General features: G+C 43.5%; 1 protein-coding gene across 4 annotated transcripts in view; it reads left to right on the top strand.

Moving 5' to 3' along the window:
• TGDS (TDP-glucose 4,6-dehydratase) overlaps positions 1–23,581 on the top strand; it is a 750,932-nt gene that overhangs the window by 616,608 nt on the left and 110,743 nt on the right. For 3 of the 4 annotated variants that reach the window (XM_044073003.1, XM_044073005.1, XM_044073004.1), the window contains one exon: positions 12,055–12,113. The exons of the other annotated variant lie outside the window; for it this stretch is intronic. In XM_044073003.1, the coding sequence (XP_043928938.1) occupies positions 12,055–12,113 (59 nt within the window). The remainder of the gene's footprint in view (positions 1–12,054; positions 12,114–23,581) is intronic. 4 annotated transcript variants of the gene reach the window in all.

Raw genomic sequence — 23,581 nt, 5'->3', positions numbered from 1 at the left:
TTGCCTTTGGTACAAAGAGTCTTTGTTTTGCTTGGGATTGCCTTATCCATGCAGTCCTGCAGGTGCTGGTAGAAGGCATTTGTAAGTGATTCAGCGGCTTGAGTACTGTTTTCTGCCGGCTCGGGGCCTTAAAGGAGACCACACTAGTCTTTAGAAGTGTGAAGTCGGCTTTCGAGAAGTTCTTTACTGTGGTCTTTTTTATTTCAGGTGTGGGTGGGATGAGGACCTCCAGCGAGATTAGTTTGTGATCTGATCTCACCAGTGAGGGGTATACTGCGGCTGTTGAACATTGTGCTCCCATGTTCGTGATGATGAGATCAAGTATGTTTTCTCCTCTTGTGGGGATGGTGACTAGTTGTTCCATGGCATTTGAGTTTATGAATTCCAGGAACTTTTGGGCTAGGGTGTTTGGGCTTGAGTAGTGTTCCCAGTCTATATTAGGGTAATTGAAGTCACCTAGTATGATGGTGTTTGGTGATACATTTATCCCCTCTAGTGTTTTCAGGAAGGCCATGTGAGGTTCCTGAGATTGTGAGGGTGGCCTGTAACATGCTACAATTTGTAGAGCAGTCTTGCCTATGGTTAATTGCACCTGGATGGTCTCCGATGCATCGTGCATTGCCACCAGTCTTGAGGTGTGGGTGTCTTTGATGAATATGGATACCCCACCTCCTTTCTTGGTATTGTCCGGATTTTGGGGCGGAACGCATGATAAGAGGTAAAACCTGATAGTGCTGGGGTGCTCTCAGGAGCCTTGAACCAGGTTTCTGTCACTGCACAGACATCGATGTTCTCCATACTGAGAAGGGCCTCGAGTGCGTGCATTTTGAGATTTAGACTTCTGGCATTGAGCAGCATTACCCTTAGTTTTTCCTTTTTGTGTTCTAGGGTGGTAGGTTTAGAATTTGAGCCTTGCCTAAAAAAGGCACTATGGGGTGGCAAGAGCCTTTGCCAATATCCGGAATCCCAGGGGTGACGGGTGCAAGCCGTCCCTTAAGCAGCGTGGCTTGTCCAGCATGTCATCCCAGGCAGACAGACATTGGATCCCCTTTGAATGACACCAGAGTTTAAGCCAATTGTTAAAGCTGATCATCTTATCTCTGTATTGTGGCATCATTCTTGGTGAAGGTAGGATACTGCTCAAGGTCAGGGTCATACCTGCCTGGGCTACATAATCAGAGAGCTCCTCAATGTCTCTTTTCATGTAGTCCAAGGAGGTACGTCTCAGGTCGTTTACACCAGCGTGGACAATGACTGAGTCGTATTTGTACCTGCTGTTGAGAGACCTGAGTGCTTGTTATGTGGCGGATTCTAGCCCGACAGGCAGGTTACTGTGACCTTCTCCTTACTCAGTCTGGTGAGCGGGCGTCAGTGTGTCTGACTATGGAGTCACCAATGACTAGTGTGTCTGGCATTGTGTTTGGCCTTAAGGGCTGTGACTGTTTGACACTCTGACTGTGAGGTCTATGTGTTGCAGGTGTTGTGTTCTGAGGTGGTGGTTGTTTGGGTGTCTGCTTTGGTGGCCTCTGCTGTTTTGGTAGATTTTTGATCAGAGCCCGGTATGTCTTTGTGTGTTTATGTGTATGATTTGAGGTTGTGATGGTACTATGTGAGACTGGGTCTATAGTGTGTGTGGTAACCTTCTCCTCCTGACTGGTCTTGCCAGTCCTATGTTGAGAGAGCTCAGCCTCCAGTTTGGCCGTATAGTTGCATCTCTCGCATGTATTTGTGTTTTGTGGGAGGAGGAGAGGGTTGTCTGTGTACATGAGGCAATTGTAACATTGCCTCAATATTCCCAGGTTCACCAGCTGAGCAGGAGAGGACACTAGCAACTGATCCCTCGACATGCTAGAAGGACTAGACAAAAAACTTTAAAAGAGATTCGGGGACGTGGGTGACCGAGAAATGGGGTTTGCCTTTTGGGGTGCTATCTATAAGAGTGCCGTATCAAGGTAATAAGTACTGTAGGAGCAAGTGCTAGGTTTAACAGATAGAGAAAAGTCTACTTGAAGTCAAGTAGAGATGATCTTTTTAGGTATTAGAGAAAGTGCTAGTAACAGGGATGCTTAAAGGTAAGATTGAAAAGAATGCACTCTGCAGTGTGCACTAGAGAAGTTAGATATGAAAGTAGGTAACTTGAGTTTTACCTGTTTAAAAAGTTAAGGTTTAGTGGAGAGTTACTATTTTTAAAACAGTAAGATGGACTGAAAGGGGTGGTTACTTTTGTATTTTGGTGCTATGAAATACTGTAGGATGGCCAATAAATTTAAATAATTGAAGGGTTGGGATTTCAAAGTGATGGTTTTGTGATTACTCACATAAGCCAGTGAAAGTAGAGAGAAATGAGATATATGGTCAGATTAACATAAGAGGCGGGCAACTAGAAAGACAGTGGTATTTAACAAGACAACTTAAATGGGTGGGAGGGAGGGAAAAATTCTGCCTCACTCAGAACAGAGAGAGCTGTGGTCTCTTTTGAAGTTTTAATATGCTGTTAGAACAGAATGCAAGCAAAACACAAGATAAAGAAAACAAACTACAGTATTCAAAATATAGAAAGGCAATACAGAAATACAAAAATAACAGCAAACTAACCTTTCCTTCACAGCAAAGTGTAGCAGAGTCTGGATGAGCCTTTCTGGTAAAGCTCTGAAATGTTTTAGTTTACTCCTTAAATAGAAATTTTAGTTCCTAGCTCCACCCTCTCTGTTAACAAGTGATTAACCTTAAGTGACCTCTTCTGTCTTATGAATGAGTCCTTAATTAATCAGTTCTTATTTCTGCCTGACTCAGAACAGAGAGAGCTGTGGTCTCTTTTGAAGTTTTAATATGCTGTTAGAACAGAATGCAAGCAAAACACAAGATAAAGAAAACAAACTACAGTATTCAAAATATAGAAAGGCAATACAGTAATACAAAAATAACAGCAAACTAACCTTTCCTTCACAGCAAAGTGTAGCAGAGTCTGGATGAGCCTTTCTGGTAAAGCTCTAAAATGTTTTAGTTTACTCCTTAAATAGAAATTTTAGTTCCTAGCTCCACCCCCTCTGTTAACAAGTGATTAACCTTAAGTGACCTCTTCTGTCTTATGAATGAGTCCTTAATTAATCAGTTCTTATTTCTGCCTGACTCAGAACAGAGAGAGCTGTGGTCTCTTTTGAAGTTTTAATATGCTGTTAGAACAGAATGCAAGCAAAACACAAGATAAAGAAAACAAACTACAGTATTCAAAATATAGAAAGGCAATACAGAAATACAAAAATAACAGCAAACTAACCTTTCCTTCACAGCAAAGTGTAGCAGAGTCTGGATGAGCCTTTCTGGTAAAGCTCTGAAATGTTTTAGTTTACTCCTTAAATAGAAATTTTAGTTCCTAGCTCCACCTCTGTTAACAAGTGATTAACCTTAAGTGACCTCTTCTGTCTTATGAATGAGTCCTTAATTAATCAGTTCTTATTTCTGCCTGACTCAGAACAGAGAGAGCTGTGGTCTCTTTTGAAGTTTTAATATGCTGTTAGAACAGAATGCAAGCAAAACACAAGATAAAGAAAACAAACTACAGTATTCAAAATATAGAAAGGCAATACAGAAATACAAAAATAACAGCAAACTAACCTTTCCTTCACAGCAAAGTGTAGCAGAGTCTGGATGAGCCTTTCTGGTAAAGCTCTGAAATGTTTTAGTTTACTCCTTAAATAGAAATTTTAGTTCCTAGCTCCACCCCTCTGTTAACAAGTGATTAACCTTAAGTGACCTCTTCTGTCTTATGAATGAGTCCTTAATTAATCAGTTCTTATTTCTGCCTGACTCAGAACAGAGAGCTGTGGTCTCTTTTGAAGTTTTAATATGCTGTTAGAACAGAATGCAAGCAAAACACAAGATAAAGAAAACAAACTACAGTATTCAAAATATAGAAAGGCAATACAGAAATACAAAAATAACAGCAAACTAACCTTTCCTTCACAGCAAAGTGTAGCAGAGTCTGGATGAGCCTTTCTGGTAAAGCTCTGAAATGTTTTAGTTTACTCCTTAAATAGAAATTTTAGTTCCTAGCTCCACCCCTCTGTTAACAAGTGATTAACCTTAAGTGACCTCTTCTGTCTTATGAATGAGTCCTTAATTAATCAGTTCTTATTTCTGCCTGACTCAGAACAGAGAGAGCTGTGGTCTCTTTTGAAGTTTTAATATGCTGTTAGAACAGAATGCAAGCAAAACACAAGATAAAGAAAACAAACTACAGTATTCAAAATATAGAAAGGCAATACAGAAATACAAAAATAACAGCAAACTAACCTTTCCTTCACAGCAAAGTGTAGCAGAGTCTGGATGAGCCTTTCTGGTAAAGCTCTGAAATGTTTTAGTTTACTCCTTAAATAGAAATTTTAGTTCCTAGCTCCACCCCTCTGTTAACAAGTGATTAACCTTAAGTGACCTCTTCTGTCTTATGAATGAGTCCTTAATTAATCAGTTCTTATTTCTGCCTGACTCAGAACAGAGAGAGCTGTGGTCTCTTTTGAAGTTTTAATATGCTGTTAGAACAGAATGCAAGCAAAACACAAGATAAAGAAAACAAACTACAGTATTCAAAATATAGAAAGGCAATACAGAAATACAAAAAATAACAGCAAACTAACCTTTCCTTCACAGCAAAGTGTAGCAGAGTCTGGATGAGCCTTTCTGGTAAAGCTCTGAAATGTTTTAGTTTACTCCTTAAATAGAAATTTTAGTTCCTAGCTCCACCCCTCTGTTAACAAGTGATTAACCTTAAGTGACCTCTTCTGTCTTATGAATGAGTCCTTAATTAATCAGTTCTTATTTCTGCCTGACTCAGAACAGAGAGAGCTGTGGTCTCTTTTGAAGTTTTAATATGCTGTTAGAACAGAATGCAAGCAAAACACAAGATAAAGAAAACAAACTACAGTATTCAAAATATAGAAAGGCAATACAGAAATACAAAACTAACAGCAAACTAACCTTTCCTTCACAGCAAAGTGTAGCAGAGTCTGGATGAGCCTTTCTGGTAAAGCTCTGAAATGTTTTAGTTTACTCCTTAAATAGAAATTTTAGTTCCTAGCTCCACCCCCTCTGTTAACAAGTGATTAACCTTAAGTGACCTCTTCTGTCTTATGAATGAGTCCTTAATTAATCAGTTCTTATTTCTGCCTGACTCAGAACAGAGAGAGCTGTGGTCTCTTTTGAAGTTTTAATATGCTGTTAGAACAGAATGCAAGCAAAACACAAGATAAAGAAAACAAACTACAGTATTCAAAATATAGAAAGGCAATACAGAAATACAAAAAATAACAGCAAACTAACCTTTCCTTCACAGCAAAGTGTAGCAGAGTCTGGATGAGCCTTTCTGGTAAACCCACCTACTCTCTTCCCCTCCCAAAAACTGCTTATAATATACTGTCATAGAACAAGACCAGTACAAAACTGGCATCCCACACCAAAGTACTAGGTGTGATCAAAGACAACCTCCTGAAACTTGATCTCCACCTTCAGTAAGCCATAAAGAAGACGCAGCAAATGTTAGGCTGCCTCTGTAGAGTAAAACACAACTTTAATCACTTTACTAAACAAAACATAGCCACTTCTTTACTACTCCCCACCTTATTATATGCCTCTCTTATCCCGACTGATCTCAACTCCTCTCTGTCAGCCAGACTAGAACAATGATACAATAAAGAAGCCAAATTCACAAATAACCAACAATATAGGTTACACGATTGCCTCTCTCTAAAACAACTAAACTGGCTCAAACTAAGTAAGTCTCTTTTGTACTCTCAATTAATTACAGCCTTCAAACTAATGAATACACTACTAAGAGTCCCCTCTGCTCCACTGACAAATCATTAGTCTCCATAACTAAATCTTACGATAATGCAGGATATTCCCTGTAGTCACACTGCATTGCTAATAGCTATATCCCACTCTACATTAAAAGTAATCTACAACCTGAAAAACTTTAAATTCCAACTGAAGCAACACAGGAAAGATAAATGGCTCTTGAAAACGTCTCCTGTACCCATAATGCCCCACTCCATCCCCAGTACCTCAGCTCTCATTTGCTGCCATCTCGCATTGATGTGAATCCTCTCTCTGAGCATTTTGTATAGGTTTCTTGGGTAGCTGTAAGTGTCTTTTCTTCTCTACAATCTTTTTATTTCTCTCTTATACTTAAATTAGACGTTTCCTCACTTTCCTCCCTCTAACCTTTCAGGTTTTCTTTCCTTTCCATTAGCTTAATTGCTTGAGAAAGTAATTTTCTTACATTTTTTAACAGGGTATTCTTTAATAATATTGTTGGTAGTTTTCTTCCACCTTTTTCTGTAGTTAAAAAAAAAACTTGCTCCTTTCCTTTCTTGTTCTGTAGCTTGCAGTGGTTAATATGGCTGTTTAAAAAATGCACTTCCTCTGCGCACAAAATTCTAAATTCAGTTGCCCAATGGGAGTGCATTTACTGTTTAGGAGCAGCACATCTGGGTACAAACTGTACCGTTTGTGTGGGGTTTAGCTGACAGATGAAATAAGTTTGTCATCAAAGGGTTACTATAACTCCCTCTTATTCTTATTCTTCCTCCTCCAGGCTCAAACCCCCAGCAAATCTTCCAAGGCTCATCCTAAAAGCCTCCACAAAAAATGGAAGTCTTTGAATCTGACAAAAGGGGAAATTGGCAGATCCTAAGCCTTCTGATCTGATAATCATTTCATATACTCCTCCTGCTCAACCCGTGGATCCTAAACCATCAGATCTGATCTGTGGTAATTCTCAGATGCCAAGAAATCATTCTCCCGAGTTTGTCATAGACCTGATATCGCCTCGTCTCCACTCCCCTCCTTTGCAAAATTCAAGAAAGCACTCTAGACCTCAGTCTACCACTTCATCTACCAGGTCCTCCAGGAGTCTTTCTGAAGTGAAAGTGGATAGAATGATGAGAACGTTCCTTAGAGGTCAGATCCAAATGGGGGTTATACTCGCTGCATCTCCCATCAGATCCATGAGCCTTCCATCCATCTCCCATACAGTTGTATCTCCTCCTCTGATTTGTAGTTCAGTTTCAGAGCCTCAGATCCAGGAGTTCCGCAAGTACTGGTGTTGGAGCTGAAGAGAACAACGTCTTCAACCCATACTGTCCCTAACCAGTTATGCTCCTGTTCCCTCGGATCAGGATGAGTCTCAGAAATGAATAGTTGGCATGGATCCATTGGGTCGGGATCAACTTCGATGTTGTCAGAGCCTTCCTTGCCCCTCTGAGCCTCAGCGCAGGATAGCTCAGGTCCAGCTCCCTCCTCAAGACAAAGATGTGGTCAGAGTTGTGGCGTGCCTACTTTGGATGTCCCTGCTACAATACGGTTGGCCATGGCTTCCCCCCTTTGAGGTTGTGAAGAGGGTGTTCTCATTCAAGAAATCCAGTCCGTCATATCTGAGCTTTGATCCCATCAGACTTACTCCACAGGGACAACCAGTACCAAGTAACATCCAGACATTCCCCATAGAGGAACTACCCAAGGCATCCTGCTGAGGAGGTCCGCTGAAGGGGAACATGCAAAAGGAGGCATGTAGATTTCTCTCTGGAATCCCTCACCGAAAATACTGACTTTGAAGGTGAAGGGGTCCCCCAGATCACTACTTGATGATGCCTTCTTTGGAGACCATTTGGAAATCCTAAAGCAAAAAAAGGGGTTGGTCCTTAAATAACCCTTATTGTGAAGAGTCAGTATTCCTTGCAGCTTTTGTTTCTGGACCATTTATTTCTTGGATGACTTCCTCAGCAGATGAGCTTATCAATCTAGTTTCTCGCCAGGCATGGAAGGAAATGGATTCTGTTGAACTCATCCCACATCATCCAGACAAAATTTTAGCCCTTCCAAAAGATAGACCACATTGGAACAAAGGGGTCATTGTTGATGTGATGATTGTGGTGGCAACCACCAAGAAGGAGCTAGCAGAATAGACCTCTTCTGTCTATTCCCCCCAACAGATAGTCTAGGGCACTGGACAGATTTGTATCACCGATCTTTGCCTTGAAATCCCTGAACTATTTGGTGCACTTTACATGATTGCAGATTACAAAAGGTCATCCTCGCAGTTGGCCACTCTTTTATCTATGTCAAATGCGTCCATGAGGCTAATTTCACATGCAGCAGAAGATATCTCACAGGCAGCCAGTTCAAGAATTGCAGCAAGGAGACATGCCTGGATGCGGATATGCAACTTTGCGAAGTCTTTCAACTCTTCTTTCTTCAATGCTGTCTTTGATGGAGGTTCCTTGTTTGGTCCTTCTGTGAAAGAAACACTTTCCCACAGTGAACAGGAAGGAACGATCCTATCTGCTGTATGGATTTGCTTTTCTACCCCTCAACGATCCTTCTCAAGGAATCAAAGAGGAGGCAAGAAAATGTGTTTCCATAAATCCCAGGAATCTCTCCAGGATTCAGGCGGAGAAAACTATATCAGTGGCAGAGGACAGAGTTTGAATGGAAGACACTATCGTCATGGCATAGGATGCCCACAAAATCAGGGCTTCTGAGATTCTTTTCCAGATAGTCCCTTTCAGCACCCCTGAAGGGCTGTCTGACTACTCGCATCTGGAGGCAGTCAGGGGATGTTTGTCCTTGCACCCAGATGCCCGGGCTGCTATAACAAAAGATTCTTAGGTGCTAAACAAGATATCCAGAGGTTACTTTATATTATTTTTCCAAACACCCCCTCCCAAGAAGAAACAAGCTTCCAGACATTCCACCCAGTCAGAGAGAAGCTGCAGCTCTCAAAATTCAGATGCTGTTGGACAAAAGAGCCATCCAGGAGGTCCCACCAGACCGGAGAGGGTTCGGAACTTACTTGAGGTTCTTTTTAGTGCCAAAAAAGACAAGGGACCTGAGATAAATTTTGGATCTAAGCAATCTAAACCAATATGTGAAGAAGTTAATGTTCTGAATGGTCATGGTTCAATCCATTCTACCTGTTTTACACAAGGACGATTGGATGTGCTCAGGATGCATACTATTACATCAAAATAGAAAGACTTTCCTGAAGACACTTGTGCTTTTGATTGGAACCTATCATTTTTAATTCAGAGCCCTGTCCATGGTCTCAGTACAGCCCCAAGAGTGTTTAACAAGTGTGTGGCAGTGATAGCAGCTCACTTGAAACTGCAAGGATTCCGGGTGTTTCCATACTTGGCTGGAGCGGTTAGGAGCCAATCATCTAAGTATCTTCTAGAATAATCCAGGGACTATTTGCTCTAAATTTGCCAATCTGTAGGCATTACAGTCAGCATTTCCAAATCAAATCTATTACCGGTACAGAGCCTAGAGTTCACTGGTATTCATTTGAGCACAATAAGTCAGATTGCTTCACTAGCCCTGTATTGTGTGGCCACAATAAAATCCCAGGTTCAACGAATCATTTCTCATCCTGCTTTTCCGGACAGACTGATTCTACAGGCTCTAGGTTCCATGGCAGCATCTGTGGTATTCGTCCCTTTAGCACATTACTATATGCATGTTCTCCAATGGTCTCTAGCTGTTTAGTGGTCTATTCTTCAGCAACCTCTTTCCTATCCATTCAGACTCACTCAGGTATGCAGAAACCATCACCAGTGGTGGATCCAGTTGGACGACACTCTCATAGGTCGCCACTCTGCTCTCTCTCTCCCAGTAGCCACTGTAACCATGGATGCCTCCCAACTGGGGTGGAGAAGGCATTTTTTGGGAAGGGCAGTCCAAGGTATGTGGTCACCTCCAAAAGACCAATTCTTGCATGTCAGTGTCCTAAAGATGAGAGCAGTTCTTCTAGAATTGCAAGCATTTCAATATGTTCTCCCCCTAGGACCATAGCAATTCAAACAAATAGCATGTCTGTGGTCTGGTACATCAACAAACAAGATGGAACTTAATCTTATCCCCTTTGTCAAGAAGCTATGAGCGTGTGGTAATAGGTGAACTCCTCCCAACAGCTTTCTAGAAACAATGCACATTCCGGGGAAATCCAGCATACTAGCAGACAAGCTCAGTAGGTCCATTCTGATGCCTCGAGTGGTCTTTCAGTCAGTCAGTGGTGGAGGAAATTTTCCATCATTTGGGCCCACCTTGCTCCCCCCCCACAACAACAAATGCAGCAGGTATTTTGCCCTGACCCCCCCCCCCCAGGGGGGGTCACAGAGAGATTCTCTCTAGTACATGCTTGGCCTTCCAGTCTCCTGTATGTCTATCCCCCAGTACCTCTGATTCCAAAAATCTTACAGAAAGCCAGCCAGTTGAAGAGTTCAGTTATCCTCATTGCCCCCTTCTGGCCTCACCAGGTCTGCTTCCCCTTCCTTTGGTCTCATCTTTGTTATCCTCTTTAGATTCTGTATCCCAGTCCAGAACATCTGTCACATCCTGGTATTCCAGCCCTCAAACTAACCACATGTTTTTTCCAGTTCCATTAATAGCTAAACAGCCCAGGCTCTCCCCCGGTTTGTGATGTACTCTTGTCCTCACAGAAAGATTCCATTAAGAGAATTTACAAGACAAGTGGAAAAGGTTTTCAATTTGGGCCTTAAAAATGACATTGATCCATTTACTGCCCCTATTTCTTCTGTATTGGAATTTTTAGCTTCTGTTTTTAAAGAAGGTGCTAGTTTTTCCACAGTCAAAGTACAGTTGGCAGCCGTATCAAATGTCCACTCAGGAGACGATGCTTCTTGCTTGGCTGCTTCCAGATTATGTAAGGCCTTTCTAAAGGGTACCTTTCTGTTCAACCCCCCACTGAAAGATACATAACCTCCCTGGAATTTAACAGTTGTACTGCAGGGCTTAACTCCACAACCCTTTGAACCTTCACCAAAAACTAACTTAAAATTCCTGTCTTGGAAAACTGCCTTCTTAGTTGCTGTTACTTTTGTCCAAAGGTTTTCCAAACTCTAGTCTCATTCATCAAAAGCTCCATACATGGTTTTTCATAAAGACAGGAGTACCTTACAAACCAGTCCTTCTTTCCTATCAAAAGTGGATTCTGAATCAAATATAAATTAAACCATGCATTTACCAGTGTTTTTCCAAAAATTTCGAACTAAGGAGAATACGTTACATCTTTTAGATGTACATAGACAGCTATGTTTCTACTTACACTTAAAAAGATTTCAGAAAAAATAGACCAGCTGTCTGTCTCTTTTTCACCTAGTCAGCTGGATTCTCCAATTTCTAAAGTTACATTGGTCAAATGTGTAACAAATTGCATTTCCTAGATATATTCTCAGCAAGGTCTCTCCTTACCAAAGCAACCTAAGGCCATTCAACCAGACCCATGGCCACTTCATCTGCCTTCTAGTCTAGAACTTTCATTGATGATATTTGTGGAGCAGCCACCTGATCTAATGCTCATACCTTTATTATTCATTACACATTGGGCATAATTTTCAGAAGCAGAGCTGCCTTTGGTTCAGCAATTCTCTGGAATATCCTTCCATAAAGGCCATCCAAGGTTTACGTAGCTGGGGACTCTATCCCATACATTGAGGAAGAATAAAAAGGACAGCATCAGATATTAAAGTTGTGCACTCACCATACCTAGGCACCTGGGTTATCCATTTTCATTCTTCCTCAATTCCCCTCACTTCTTCCCTGTTTCTGTCATCTTCTGCAGTGACCTGATGCACCTTTGAAACCTGTAGTTCCAGGTTTGAGTCCTAGTTTATTTTCTGTACTCTTCTTCTGTTATGTACTGAAGCCTTTATGGTAGCAAACTCTATCTGAGGTATTGGGGATGGACTAGGGCATTATGGGTAGAAGGAGGAGCTCGAGAGTTGGAGCCAAAGTCTGTAGAATGCAGCAGAGTGAGATCTGATGTCGGATCCATAACCCATACATTGAGGAAGAATGAAAACAGACAACACAGATGCCTAGTTATAGTGAGTACAAAACTTTAATTTGTGTGAGTTGCAACTGTAGCCAGAAGACCCATGTATAAAGTATGTTCTAAAGGACTTTGGAATATTTTTATGGAAAACAAAACATTCTGTCTGTTTGTTACAGTCTTAACTAAACATGGATTACTTTGGTTGACAGATAAGAAAAACTACTTCACAGACTGAAACAGAGCAGTGGATGGATTTTATTGTGGACAGGTAAGGAAGTGTGTCTCACAAATAGGACTTTGGATATAGAAGTTTGTTACAAAGTCCTGTTTCCTGTGTTTTTATTTGGGGTAGTTTCAGAACATTCATTTTTCTCAGCAGGCAAGTAGTCATAAAGCATAATATAGTCATTATTTTGTAACAGGTGATGGCAGCTCCTGAAAAGCTTTATCGTTTTTAAAGTATTAACACAGATATGCAGAAAGGAATCCAGAAGTAGCAGAAAAATAAAATACCAAGTATCCAATTTGGGTAACAGTACACAGCGTACTGAGGAGCATAATGTAGCTATAGCCTGCGACAGCAATCCATTAATACAAGATTACCTTAGCAGCTTAAACTGGTATCAAATCTCTGATTGATTGATGTCTGTATTCCAAAGAACTAAGATGTAAATGTATTGCCTGGTTACCATTTTGTTAAAATAGTCATAATTTGTTCTGTCTGTGCATGTCTTTTAGGCTGGGTAATCTTGTAGTTTTTGTCAGATGAATGAGATCTGAGTTTTGTACCAAGACTGGCAGACACTAGCTGTCAGTGGTGTGTACTGCTTTTCCCCATGGTGTCTTCCGCTGTTACGTTACACCACCTCACATTAACATTTCTCAAACCTCCTTACACTAGAAAGTAGGCTTCATGCACTTCACAGAGCAATGTCAATTATTCACCTTTCTGAACCTGAATAGGCAGCTTTTGTGCCTGTTAAAAAAAAATTCAAAAACTTGAAGTACCTTGTCTTAAATTTCTTGTGGGGAAACTTCTCTTAGTTTAATTATGCAGATCACTGGTTCATTGCCTTGTTAACACTTGTTCTCCTTCATGTTGATTTCCAGGTAAAAACATTACCTGTTTCCACCACGGGTGGACCTGTCTCAAAAACAAAGGGACTGTCGTATACCCCAGTCAGAAGATGGTACAGTTCACATTTGAGAAGGTTTAACTCTTTTACCCTTCAGACACCAGTTTACTGAGGATGTGTTTAACATAATTAATGAGGCTAGGAAACATACCAATAGGAAATCCTGTTTATCCAAATGGAAGCAGTTTTCCCTTTGGTACCTAAACAGGAAACATGGCCCCAGCACAATACCAGTCTCTGATCCTGAAGTATTAAAGTGAGTGGTTTGTTTCATGGATAACTTATGCTTCCATCTATGTGCATCTTTTAGCTGTTTCAGCTTGTCTTCCCTTTGACCTGCCATTAACATGCCTGTTTCCCTTTAAACACTTCTGAAAAGGGGTGTTGCATATGAGACCACCCAGAAAATGAATTGTTGTCCTTCTATTCTCATGTTTCAGTATTCATTACTGTAGGGTGGTTGCTGCCTGCAGCACCGGACATCTTGCCAGTATAACAAAGTCTTAGGAGCAGGGGTGTGTGTGACATTTGATGTCAGAGTCATAAACCGATTCATAGGTTCATAGGTAGGTACTAGGCTATCGGCCCTAGGGCTTATACAAGCCTAGCCAAAAAGATACCCTGGCTTTCGGCACCCAAGAAAATTATTTTCCTGTACCCCTGTCAAGCAGAGCCACAGAGGTGATCCCTGGGGTGAATTTCCGATTTCCCATCCAATCATCTAGATTTTTCTTGAAGAGTGCTAATGAGGAGCTTTGATATAGATAGGTAGTTTGTTCCAGAGTATGGGAAGTCTCTGGGACAGGAATCTATCTCTCCAGCATGTTCTGTTTATTGTGGTGACAAGGTTTAGGTCCCTAGATCGTGTAGCTCGGAGGGATTGGGATTTCTTTAAGTGGAGCATGTCCAGCAGCTCTGGGTTTGACATAGCTTTGTATATTAGGCAGAGATGTTGGCTATAAAGGTGACGTCTGCACATACCTACTCCAATTTCTGCCGCACTGACCTTCAGACTTGTAATCTCCAGCTTCGGGAAGCAGTTCACTTGTTTGAAGGCCATCTGCTTCAGATTATTACCCTTTGTTTTTGTTTTTTTTTGTTTTGTATTAATTAGCTTTTCAGATGTATGTGTCAACTAGAAAGGGTGTGTGTGCTTTTGGAAGACAAATTCCACACAAGGACATGCATGATAAGTGCTTGTTTTGTCTAGGGGAGGCCCACGACCATACGTCTTGCAACATTTGTAAATTGTCTGTGCCTAAAACTCTTTGCAGCAGTCTGGCTACTCTCAAACTCCATCTATAGAACCAGAGACACCGGCATCTAGCATTAGGCATGGAGGGCAGGGTATGTACATCCGAAGAGCCACCAAGGAAGAATGCCAAAAAAGTTAGGCCCGATGGCCATGCTGCACCTCAGGAGTCCAGTGAGACTCTCAAGGCTAATGTCAGCTCAGGGTCCCATCGGACACCTGTTTCTCAGTTGGAACTGGAAACCATAATGGAAGCCGGCCCAACAGAAATGCTGAGTACATCCACTGAGGTTGATCAGTCATTAGTCCCTGATGTTGAGGGGGAACCACGGCTCGTGGCATCAGAGGGGCCTACACCTGCTCTGTAATCCTCCCAGACATGGGCTTCTAAATCAAGCCATCCTTCGACTCCCTGAAGAGAAAAAAATTAAAGCATATAGAACAGCAGTCTGCCTCTGGATGGGACGTTTTCTCCCAAAATCTTTTCAGAGCATTCCAGACCCTACATTCACAGGTACCTCCACCTGCTTCTACTCCTGTGCAAGCCTTAGAAGAGTCTGAGGAAGAATACTCCTCTTCTGAAGACTCCCTTACCTATTGCTCTCAAATTGAATCCTCCAAGGACTTTATTACCCCTGAGGATGAGGACTCTATCAGTCTTGAATCTCCAGGGGAAGAATTTTCTTTTGGTGATACCATATCTGTCATGAGAGAACATTTCAACTGTTAGGCCTCAGATGTCTCAGAAGCCAAAAAGAGATACTTTGAATTACTTCAGATGGATTAGCCCTCATCATCTGCAGCCTCTCCCTTGCTTCCAGCCTTTCAAGGTTTCTTTTTGGCTGCTTCACAGGCCCCTGATTCACAACCCCCTGCTTCTAGGCGCCCAGACAGGTTCTTTAAAGTTCCTCAGGATACCCAGTACCTGTTTAAGAACCCCCCTGCAGATGGTGCAGTTATAGCAGTCTCAGCTGACAAATCCTCTAGGCAGCTGCCTTCTACCTCTTTATTCCCTCCTGACAAGGACAGCAAGTTTATGGATAGACTAGGGAAGAAGGTCTATACTTTTTCCACTCTTGCCATCAGAGCCCTAAACTGTCAAACCCACATGGCCAGGTTTGTTCCAAACACCCTTTCTAAGGCTGCAGCCCTCTTACCTGACGGACCAGACTTGCCTGCTAAGGCCCAACTGAAACTCCCTTCTGTCCATTACCTTACAGCTGACAAAGCACTGCATTAAGTGCAGTTATGATATGGTGGAAGCCTCTTCTAAATCTGTAGCTTCAGGCTCTGTATTGCAAAGATATTCTTGGATGAGACAGTCTTTTCATTCTGCTCCACCACAGGCTAAAGGACGGAGGCAGTCTAGGAAACATTCCACTCCTAGACCCCTTTTTCTCCAGTAATAACACTCCCTTTTAGAGGCAGCCTGGCCAGGACAGAACCCCTCAACTATTACTCAAACCCACTAACACTCTCCACCCCCTGTCCCTTCACCTCACCCTCTCCCTACCCTCCTGGTGGAAGATCAGCTCAGAGGCTTGGGTCCTCTCCATAATTCGAAAAGGTTATTTTATGACTTGGTGGGCTCTAACCCCCTTCCAGGGGATACCCCAGCCCCCCTCAAGTCAGCTCCATCTTTTCCCTTCTATTGTGGATCAACTTCAAGCCCAGGGCACCATAGAAAGGGTCCCACCACACCAGCTAAACAAGGGATTTTACTCAAGGATGATTTTGGTCCCAAGAAAGGAAGGTCCTTGGAGACCAATTTTAGATTTGTCCATGCTCAACCTTTATTTCAAGGTTCCCATATTCAGAATGCTCACTTTGCAGCTGCTGTTGCCCCTTATCCCACACCAGGCCTTTATGGTATCCCTGGATCTCAAGGACACCTACCTTCACATTCCTATTCACCCCTGCTACAGGAAATTCCTACGTTTCTCAGTAAGTTCCTTGCATTTTCAGTTTTCTGCATTACCTTTTGGGCTCTCACCAGCCCCCAGGGTGTCCACAAAGAGTCTAGCACCAGTGATTGCCCATTGCAGAACACAGGGCATTCAAAAATACCGATATTTAGACGACCTGTTAATACTTCACCAGGAACTTCACACCCTGCAACATCACCTACTCCTGGTGACCAGAACCTTGGCAGACCTAGGGTTTGCTGTGAACCATGAGAAGTCCCACCTGACCCCTGCAAAGGACCTAGTCATTCTAGGGTGCAGGATAAGAACCGACAAGATAGCAACCTTCATCCCCTGCCAGAAGGCAAAAGATCTAACTCTTAACCTTCAGAAGCTTCTCTCGCTCCATACATTTTCAGCCAGAGGATTCTTAAGAGTCCTGGGCCACATGGCATCCTTGATACCAATGCTCCCTCTGGCAAGGCTGCATATGAGGAAGATCCAGTGGGTACTAATGGCTCATTGGAATCAACATTCTCATCCTCTGGATATCTCCCTCCCCTTACTACCATACCTGAAGAAAGAGTTGGAATGGTAGATTACAGCCATCAGTCTCAAACAGGGCATACCCTTGCAGTTACCTCCACCCTCACAATAAGTCTTCACAGATACTTCAGACCTGGGTTAGGGGACAGTTTTACAACACCAGCAAAAACTAAGCAAAATGCAGGGAGAATGGTCTCTGCTAAGGCAAAGGGATCACATCGACATCAAAGAGATGAGGACCCTTTTCATAGCACTACAGGTCTTCCAACCAGCCCTCCGACCAGGAAGCTTGAAAGTAGTCACAGACAATATGACTGTCTTGTGGTATATAAACAAGCAGGGGGGGCAAGGTCTTACCCTCATTGCAACCTAGCCATACAGATTTGGTCTCTTGCCTCATCTCTGCAAATCCACCTTCAAGCAGTTTACATTCCTTCAAAGACATTCTCAGCAGAACTCTCATGAATGGATGCTTCACAGAGAGGTGTTCTAGATCTTATACACAAGTGGGGTATTCCTCAGGCAGACCTGTTTGCCTCCTCCCAGAACAGGCAGATGCCTCTGTTTTGTACGAGGGATCCACATCCCCAGGTATGGAAAGTGGACACCTTATCTTTTTTTTGGGCGGAGATGTATCTTTATGCCTTCCCCCCTTCACACTGATTCAGAAAGTCTTCCTGAAGATGCAGAGACAAACCAAAAATACTGCTGGTGACTCCCTTCTGGCCAAGACAGCATTGGTTGCCCCTTCATCATCTACTACCCAGGACAATCACCACAGGTTATCCCACCATCTAGACCTATTCACACAAGACAGGGGATCCCTAATGCACCCTCATGTGAGCAATTTCACTCTCAGTCCTCCATATCAGACCCCTGCAAACCAATATCTCCTACATGGGAGCTGAATTTTGTCCTGGAAAAACTCACTTTACCTCCTTTTGAGCCAGCCCACTCTGCTTCACTGAAGTTATGTACCTGGAAAACAGTACTGCTGGTGGCCCTCACATCTGCCAGGAGGGTGTCTGAAATCCAAGCCCTGATGACCATCCCTCCTTACCTCATCTTCCATAAAGACAGGGTTTCCCTCAGGAATAACCTTTCCTTCATGCTAAGGTGGTTAATGAACTATCCTTGAATCAAACCATTAAACTTCCTGTTTTTTCCCTCAACCTCAAAATTCCTCTGAAAGAACTCTACATTCCCTAGGTGTCCACCGACAACTCGGGTGTTATCTGGACAAGACCAAACCCATTAGATTGTCTGACCAGCTATTTGTCTCCTTTCACCCAAGGACCTTGGGGAAGACAATTTCTAAACACACCATCTCTTCATGGATATCTAAGGCTATTTCTGCATGCTACTCCTTTCATGGCAAAACCCTTCCTGAAAGCGTGAGGGCTCATTCTACCAAGGCAGCTGCTTTCTTCAAGAGGATAGACTGCGCTTCTATCCTAGAAGCTGCTACTTGGTCATCAGTCCATACTTTTACCAGACATTACAAAGTAGATTTGGCTTCTAGGACCAGAAGCGTTTTTTTCTAGGTCCATTCTACATGGCCTAATAGACCAGGGACCTCATCCCTCCTCCCAGGCTCATACCTAAAGCTTTGATACTCTTCCCTACAGTAGTGAATGCTTCAACATGAGAATAGGACATAGAATAGTTGTGTAACAACTTACCATAACCTTAGATGTCCTTCTCTTCCATGTTGCAGTATTCACTCCCACCCTCTTACTCCCTCTTTACCTGTTTAGCCACCTGAGGGGACAGATTTCTCTCCATCTACCAAACCTCAGCCATATGCCTCCAAGAGGCACCCTTTGGACTGGTATTACATGTGGGTCTGAAATGCTTCCTCCTTCCTCTTCATTGTTTCCAGGGTACTACTGTATGCAGATGTCCATTCTGAAGTGGGTATGTGCAGACGTCACCTTTATAGCCAACACTGGTTTATGACTCTGACATCAAACGTTGCACGTATCCCTGCTCCTAAGACTTTGGTATACTGGCCGCATGTCCGGTGCTGCAGGCATCAACCTCCCTACAGTAATGAATACTGCAACATGGAAGAGAAGGACATCTAAGGATGTCCTTCAAGGATGCATCTGCAGTCCTAACATATGGGTTGTCCTGCCTCAGGCAGCCCTTCGGTCGGCCGGATTCCAAAGTCTAGGTCTGGCCTCGGCTGATGTCGCACTTCACCCGACGTCATAGCTGCTGTTTATTGGGTATAAAGGCATCAGCCGACGCCATTTTCCTCAGTCTTTCTTGCCGCCCGAAGCAGAAGCTGTTCGCAAGTGCCGGTCGGTCAGATCCAGAGATTTCTACTACCGAAGACTTCTAAAAAGCTAAGTACCCCATTGGGGACTCTTTCTTGCCTCAGCTGATGTCAGACAAAGTAAATAATTATTTAACTTGTGGGAAACAAATACCTCATAAGGATTTCCACTCTTACTGCCTTCCTTGTTTAGGCCCAGACCACGACGTATCAGCTTGTGTAGCCTGTGCTTCCTTCAACCGACGGACGCTTAGACGTCGATCGGAGTTTGCAGAGGAGTTTTTTGGTCCCGCTTTTGCATACAAAATGCCGTCGGAGACTCCGACTACACAATTAGCTAAAAAACGCAAGGAAAAGGACCGACACTCGCGGTCCGCGGTTTCGGCTGAAACCACGGTTAGGCCTACCGCGAGTGTCTCGGTTTCGGCCGAAACAGAGTCCTCGGTTCTGCCTTCAGCCGAAAGCAGGCCTCCGATAGCCGAGGCTTCACAAAGCACAGTTGAATCGGCTACTGAAATTGCTCCTACAGAACCTAGCACCCAGGATTTGTCAGATACTATTCCTTTAGACATATCCACCCCTGCACGTGGGGCTGCTAGACCACCTGCATCTATGTCTATCAAGGCTTTTTCCAGGGCTAAAGCAGCTAAATCTTCTAAGGCCTTACCTGCTAAAACCCCCTCACACAGGCCTACCTCTAGTTCCCAAATGCTCAGCCTGGCTGAGGATCTCATTTCTTTGATCAGGGGATCCCAACCTCACCCAGACAGGGCCTCTCATCCCCCTCCAGATGAGAGGCCTAGGACTGAACCCCCAGAACCTGTTTCTTCAGACTATTCCTCGGATGACTCTGATATCTTAGACCCTCAGGAAGGCCCATACTCTCCTTATGAGGATTCCGATGCAGAAGACTCCATTCCTTCTGCCTCTCCTCCTGAAGAATTTTCTTTTGGGGAAACCTTGCATGCTATGAGGGAACACTTCCAATGGCAGGGCCAAGATTTTTCAGATTCAAGGAAAAGGCCAAGGACTTTCTTACACTTAACACAGCATAGGCCTTTAGCCATTCCTCCAGTACTTACAGTTGTTGATGATGCATACAATGATGCCTGTACTGCCCCTGATTCTCTTCCTCCGGCCCCTGCCAAGCCTGATAGATACTACAGGGTCCCGGACACGCACTATCATTTGTATAAGGCTCCTGTTGCAGATCCTGAAACCATTTCACAGGGCCCTAAAGCTGTGGCAGCTGCTTCTGCCAAAAACCCTATTCCCTCTGAAAGGGAATCTAGAGCCTTAGAGAGATGGGGTAAAAAGGTTTATACTTCTGCTACTCTTTCGGCCAGGGCCTTAAACTGTCAATTTCACATGATACAGTACCAGGAATTTTTGTTAGACCAGCTAAATAAAAAACTGTCCTCTCCTGAACCTATAGACCGCAAGTCACTTCAGGATTTGGTACATAACTCTCAGCAGGTCAGTAACCATTTCTTAAAATGTGGCTATGATGCACTGGAGGCTTCCTTTAGATCAGCTATGACTGGAACAGTGATTCGAAGGCATGCCTGGTTAAAAGAACAATCCTTACCAGACCATGTTAAGTCAAAACTCCTAGATGCTCCTATGGAGAAACAAAGTTTGTTTGGCTCCCCTGCACAGGAGGTCCTAAAGAAGGTGGAGGAGAAAGCAAAATCTGTCCAAACAGTGAAGGATTTCTTACAGGTCCAACCTCCGAGGTTTAGCAGAAATTGGCCTTCGAAGAATTGGTCCTTTCCAGACACCTCCAGAGCACACAGAGGCAGAAATAGACACCCAACAGGCAGAGGTCAATCCAGGGCGACCTACAGGGGACGTCAGTGGCAACCTACCAACCAGAGAAGTACTGCCACAGATTCAACTACAACTACTTCCACAGGTCAGACAAAATGACTTGGTTCTGATTCCGCCTACCAGGGAACAACTGGAAGCACCCTTGGGCGGAAAACTAGCTTTATTTTTCCCCAACTGGCATTACATTACAGGAGACAAATGGACTTTACAAACAATAGACAAAGGCTACAGGTTTCACTTCCACACTCTACCAAAAAAGAGAGGAATGCCAAACCTACCACCAAGCCAAAAAACAGACGCTCTAAGACAAATCAACAACTTACTAAGGATGAGAGCTATAGAAAAGGTACCGCCTATGGAACAAGGCCAAGGATTTTACTCCAGGCTATTCCTTGTACCAAGAAAAGAAAATCAATGGAGACCTATCCTCGACTTGTCCGCTCTGAACACATACCTCATTGTTCCAAAATTCAAAATGCTGACTCTCCAGCAACGTCTTCCCATGCTGGGCAAGGAGTCTTGGCTGGTGACTCTAGATCTCAAGGAGGCATACCTGCACGTCCCTATACGACCAGATTGCAGAAGACACCTCAGATTTCTTGCAGGATCAGAGCATTATCAATTCTCAGCATTGCCCTTTGGCTTATCTACTGCACCCAGAGTATTCACGACATGCCTGGCATCAGTAATTGCTCATTGCAGGCTTCAGGGAATTCAAATTTACCCATACCTGGACGACTGCCTAATACAAGCGGACAACAAGGAAAAATTAACAAAAGATTTGGAAAAGGTCATACAACTGTTACAAGCCTTGGGATACACAGTCAACGTGCAAAAATCAAGACTAGTACCATCCCAAAGGATAACATTCTTGGGGGCAGAACTGGATACATCAACTCAGATGGCTTTTCTCACAGAAGAAAAACAAAAGCCACTACCACTGTATTTCTTGGCATTAACAACACAAACTCAGCTTACTGCAAGGAAAGTCCTGCAAGCCCTGGGTTACATGGCATCCTGCATAATATTGATTCCGCATGCCAGGCTGCATATGAGAAAGTTGCAATGGTACCTAAGGAACGTATGGTCTCAACACAAGCACAGTCTAGAAGCCCAGATTCCAATAATTCCATGCCTGAAGCAAGAATTCCAGTGGTGGGCTCAGGCCTGTCAGTTGAACAGAGGACTGCCTTTCCTCAAACCTCATCCAATTCAGACCATCACCACGGACGCCTCAGACCTAGGCTGGGGGGCACACATGGTGGACAAGTGCATACAAGGCCTATGGACTCGAGACCAGCTGAATCTACACATAAATCTAAAGGAGATGCTGGCAGTGAAACTTGCAATCCAGGCATTCCGACCATTCCTTCAAGAAGGTCACCTGCTGATAAGGACGGACAATACCACAGTCATGTGGTACATCAACAAACAGGGAGGTACACACTCATATCCTCTATGCCGGATGGCAATGGACCTGTGGGCTGTGGCCCTGAACCTCAACATTCAACTTCAGGCCAGATTTGTACCAGGAAAAGAAAATTCACTAGCAGACACCTTAAGCAGAACTACCACGGATGCTCACGAATGGATGCTGCATCCAGACATCTTCAAATCCATAACAAAGAAATGGGGACTACCAGAGATAGACCTGTTCGCCTCCCCACACAACCACCAATTGAAGAAATTCTGCACAAGAGCATACCACCCACTTGCTTGGAGGGTGGACTCCCTTTCCTTCAGCTGGAAAAACCTGACAGCATATGCATTCCCACCTCTTCCCTTGATGTACAAAGTCCTACTGAAGATCAAAGAGGATCAGCCAAGGATAATCCTGATAGCTCCAGACTGGCCGAGACAACATTGGTACCCGCTACTGAGAAGCATGTCTCGGACACAGGCATGGCCTCTACCTCTATGTCCCTTACTTCTAACACAGAACAACTACAAGATCCTACATCCAAACTTGAAAACACTGCAGCTAGCTGCTTGGAATATTGCATAAGACAAGATACCTCAGATTTATCTCAGAGGGTTAAGGACATTATCCTGGAGGCTCGCAGACCCTCCACAAGGAAAACTTATTCAGCCAAATGGAAAAGATACCTCATTTGGAGTGCAGCAAGGGAGAAAATGTCTCATTGGCAAACATAGCACACATCCTGGAATACTTAGCAGAACTGTTCCACAATGGCCTGTCATACTCCTCCATTAAGATCCATGCATCAGCAATCTCAGCAGAATACAACATGGATCCTCCTGTCTTCTCTCATCCTCTACTCAGACAGTTCTTGAGAGGAATCAAAAACGTAAAGCCTCCAAGGAAACCACCTTTACCTACATGGGATCTCAACTTTGTGCTGGAAAAGTCAACACTTCCCCCTTTTGAACCAGCAGCAACAGCAGATTTACAGTTTTTGTCTTGGAAAACTGCTTTCCTGCTAGCAATCACTTCAGCAAGAAGAGTATCTGAATTACAGGCATTAATGGCAGTACAGCCCTTCCTTATCTTCCACCAGGATAGTGTCTTTGAGAACCAATCCTACCTTTATGCCAGAAGTGGTCTCCAGAATATCATTGAACCAAGCCATTCATTTACCTACATTCTTCCCCAACCCACAGAACAGGGGGGAAAGACTGCTACATACCTTGGATGTGCACAGGCAATTACGCTACTATCTGGACAGAACTAAGACCAACAGAAAAACGACCAACAGAAAAACTGACCAACTTCTGGTAGCATATGCAACAGGAATGCAAGGAAAAGCAATTTCAAAACAGACAATC

This window comes from Protopterus annectens, chromosome 5.part1, assembly GCF_019279795.1.
Source record: "Protopterus annectens isolate FY-2018-M chromosome 5.part1, PAN1.0, whole genome shotgun sequence".
In the NCBI taxonomy this organism is placed as follows: Eukaryota; Metazoa; Chordata; order Ceratodontiformes; family Protopteridae; genus Protopterus; species Protopterus annectens.
This window is presented reverse-complemented; position numbering and strand designations above follow the sequence as displayed.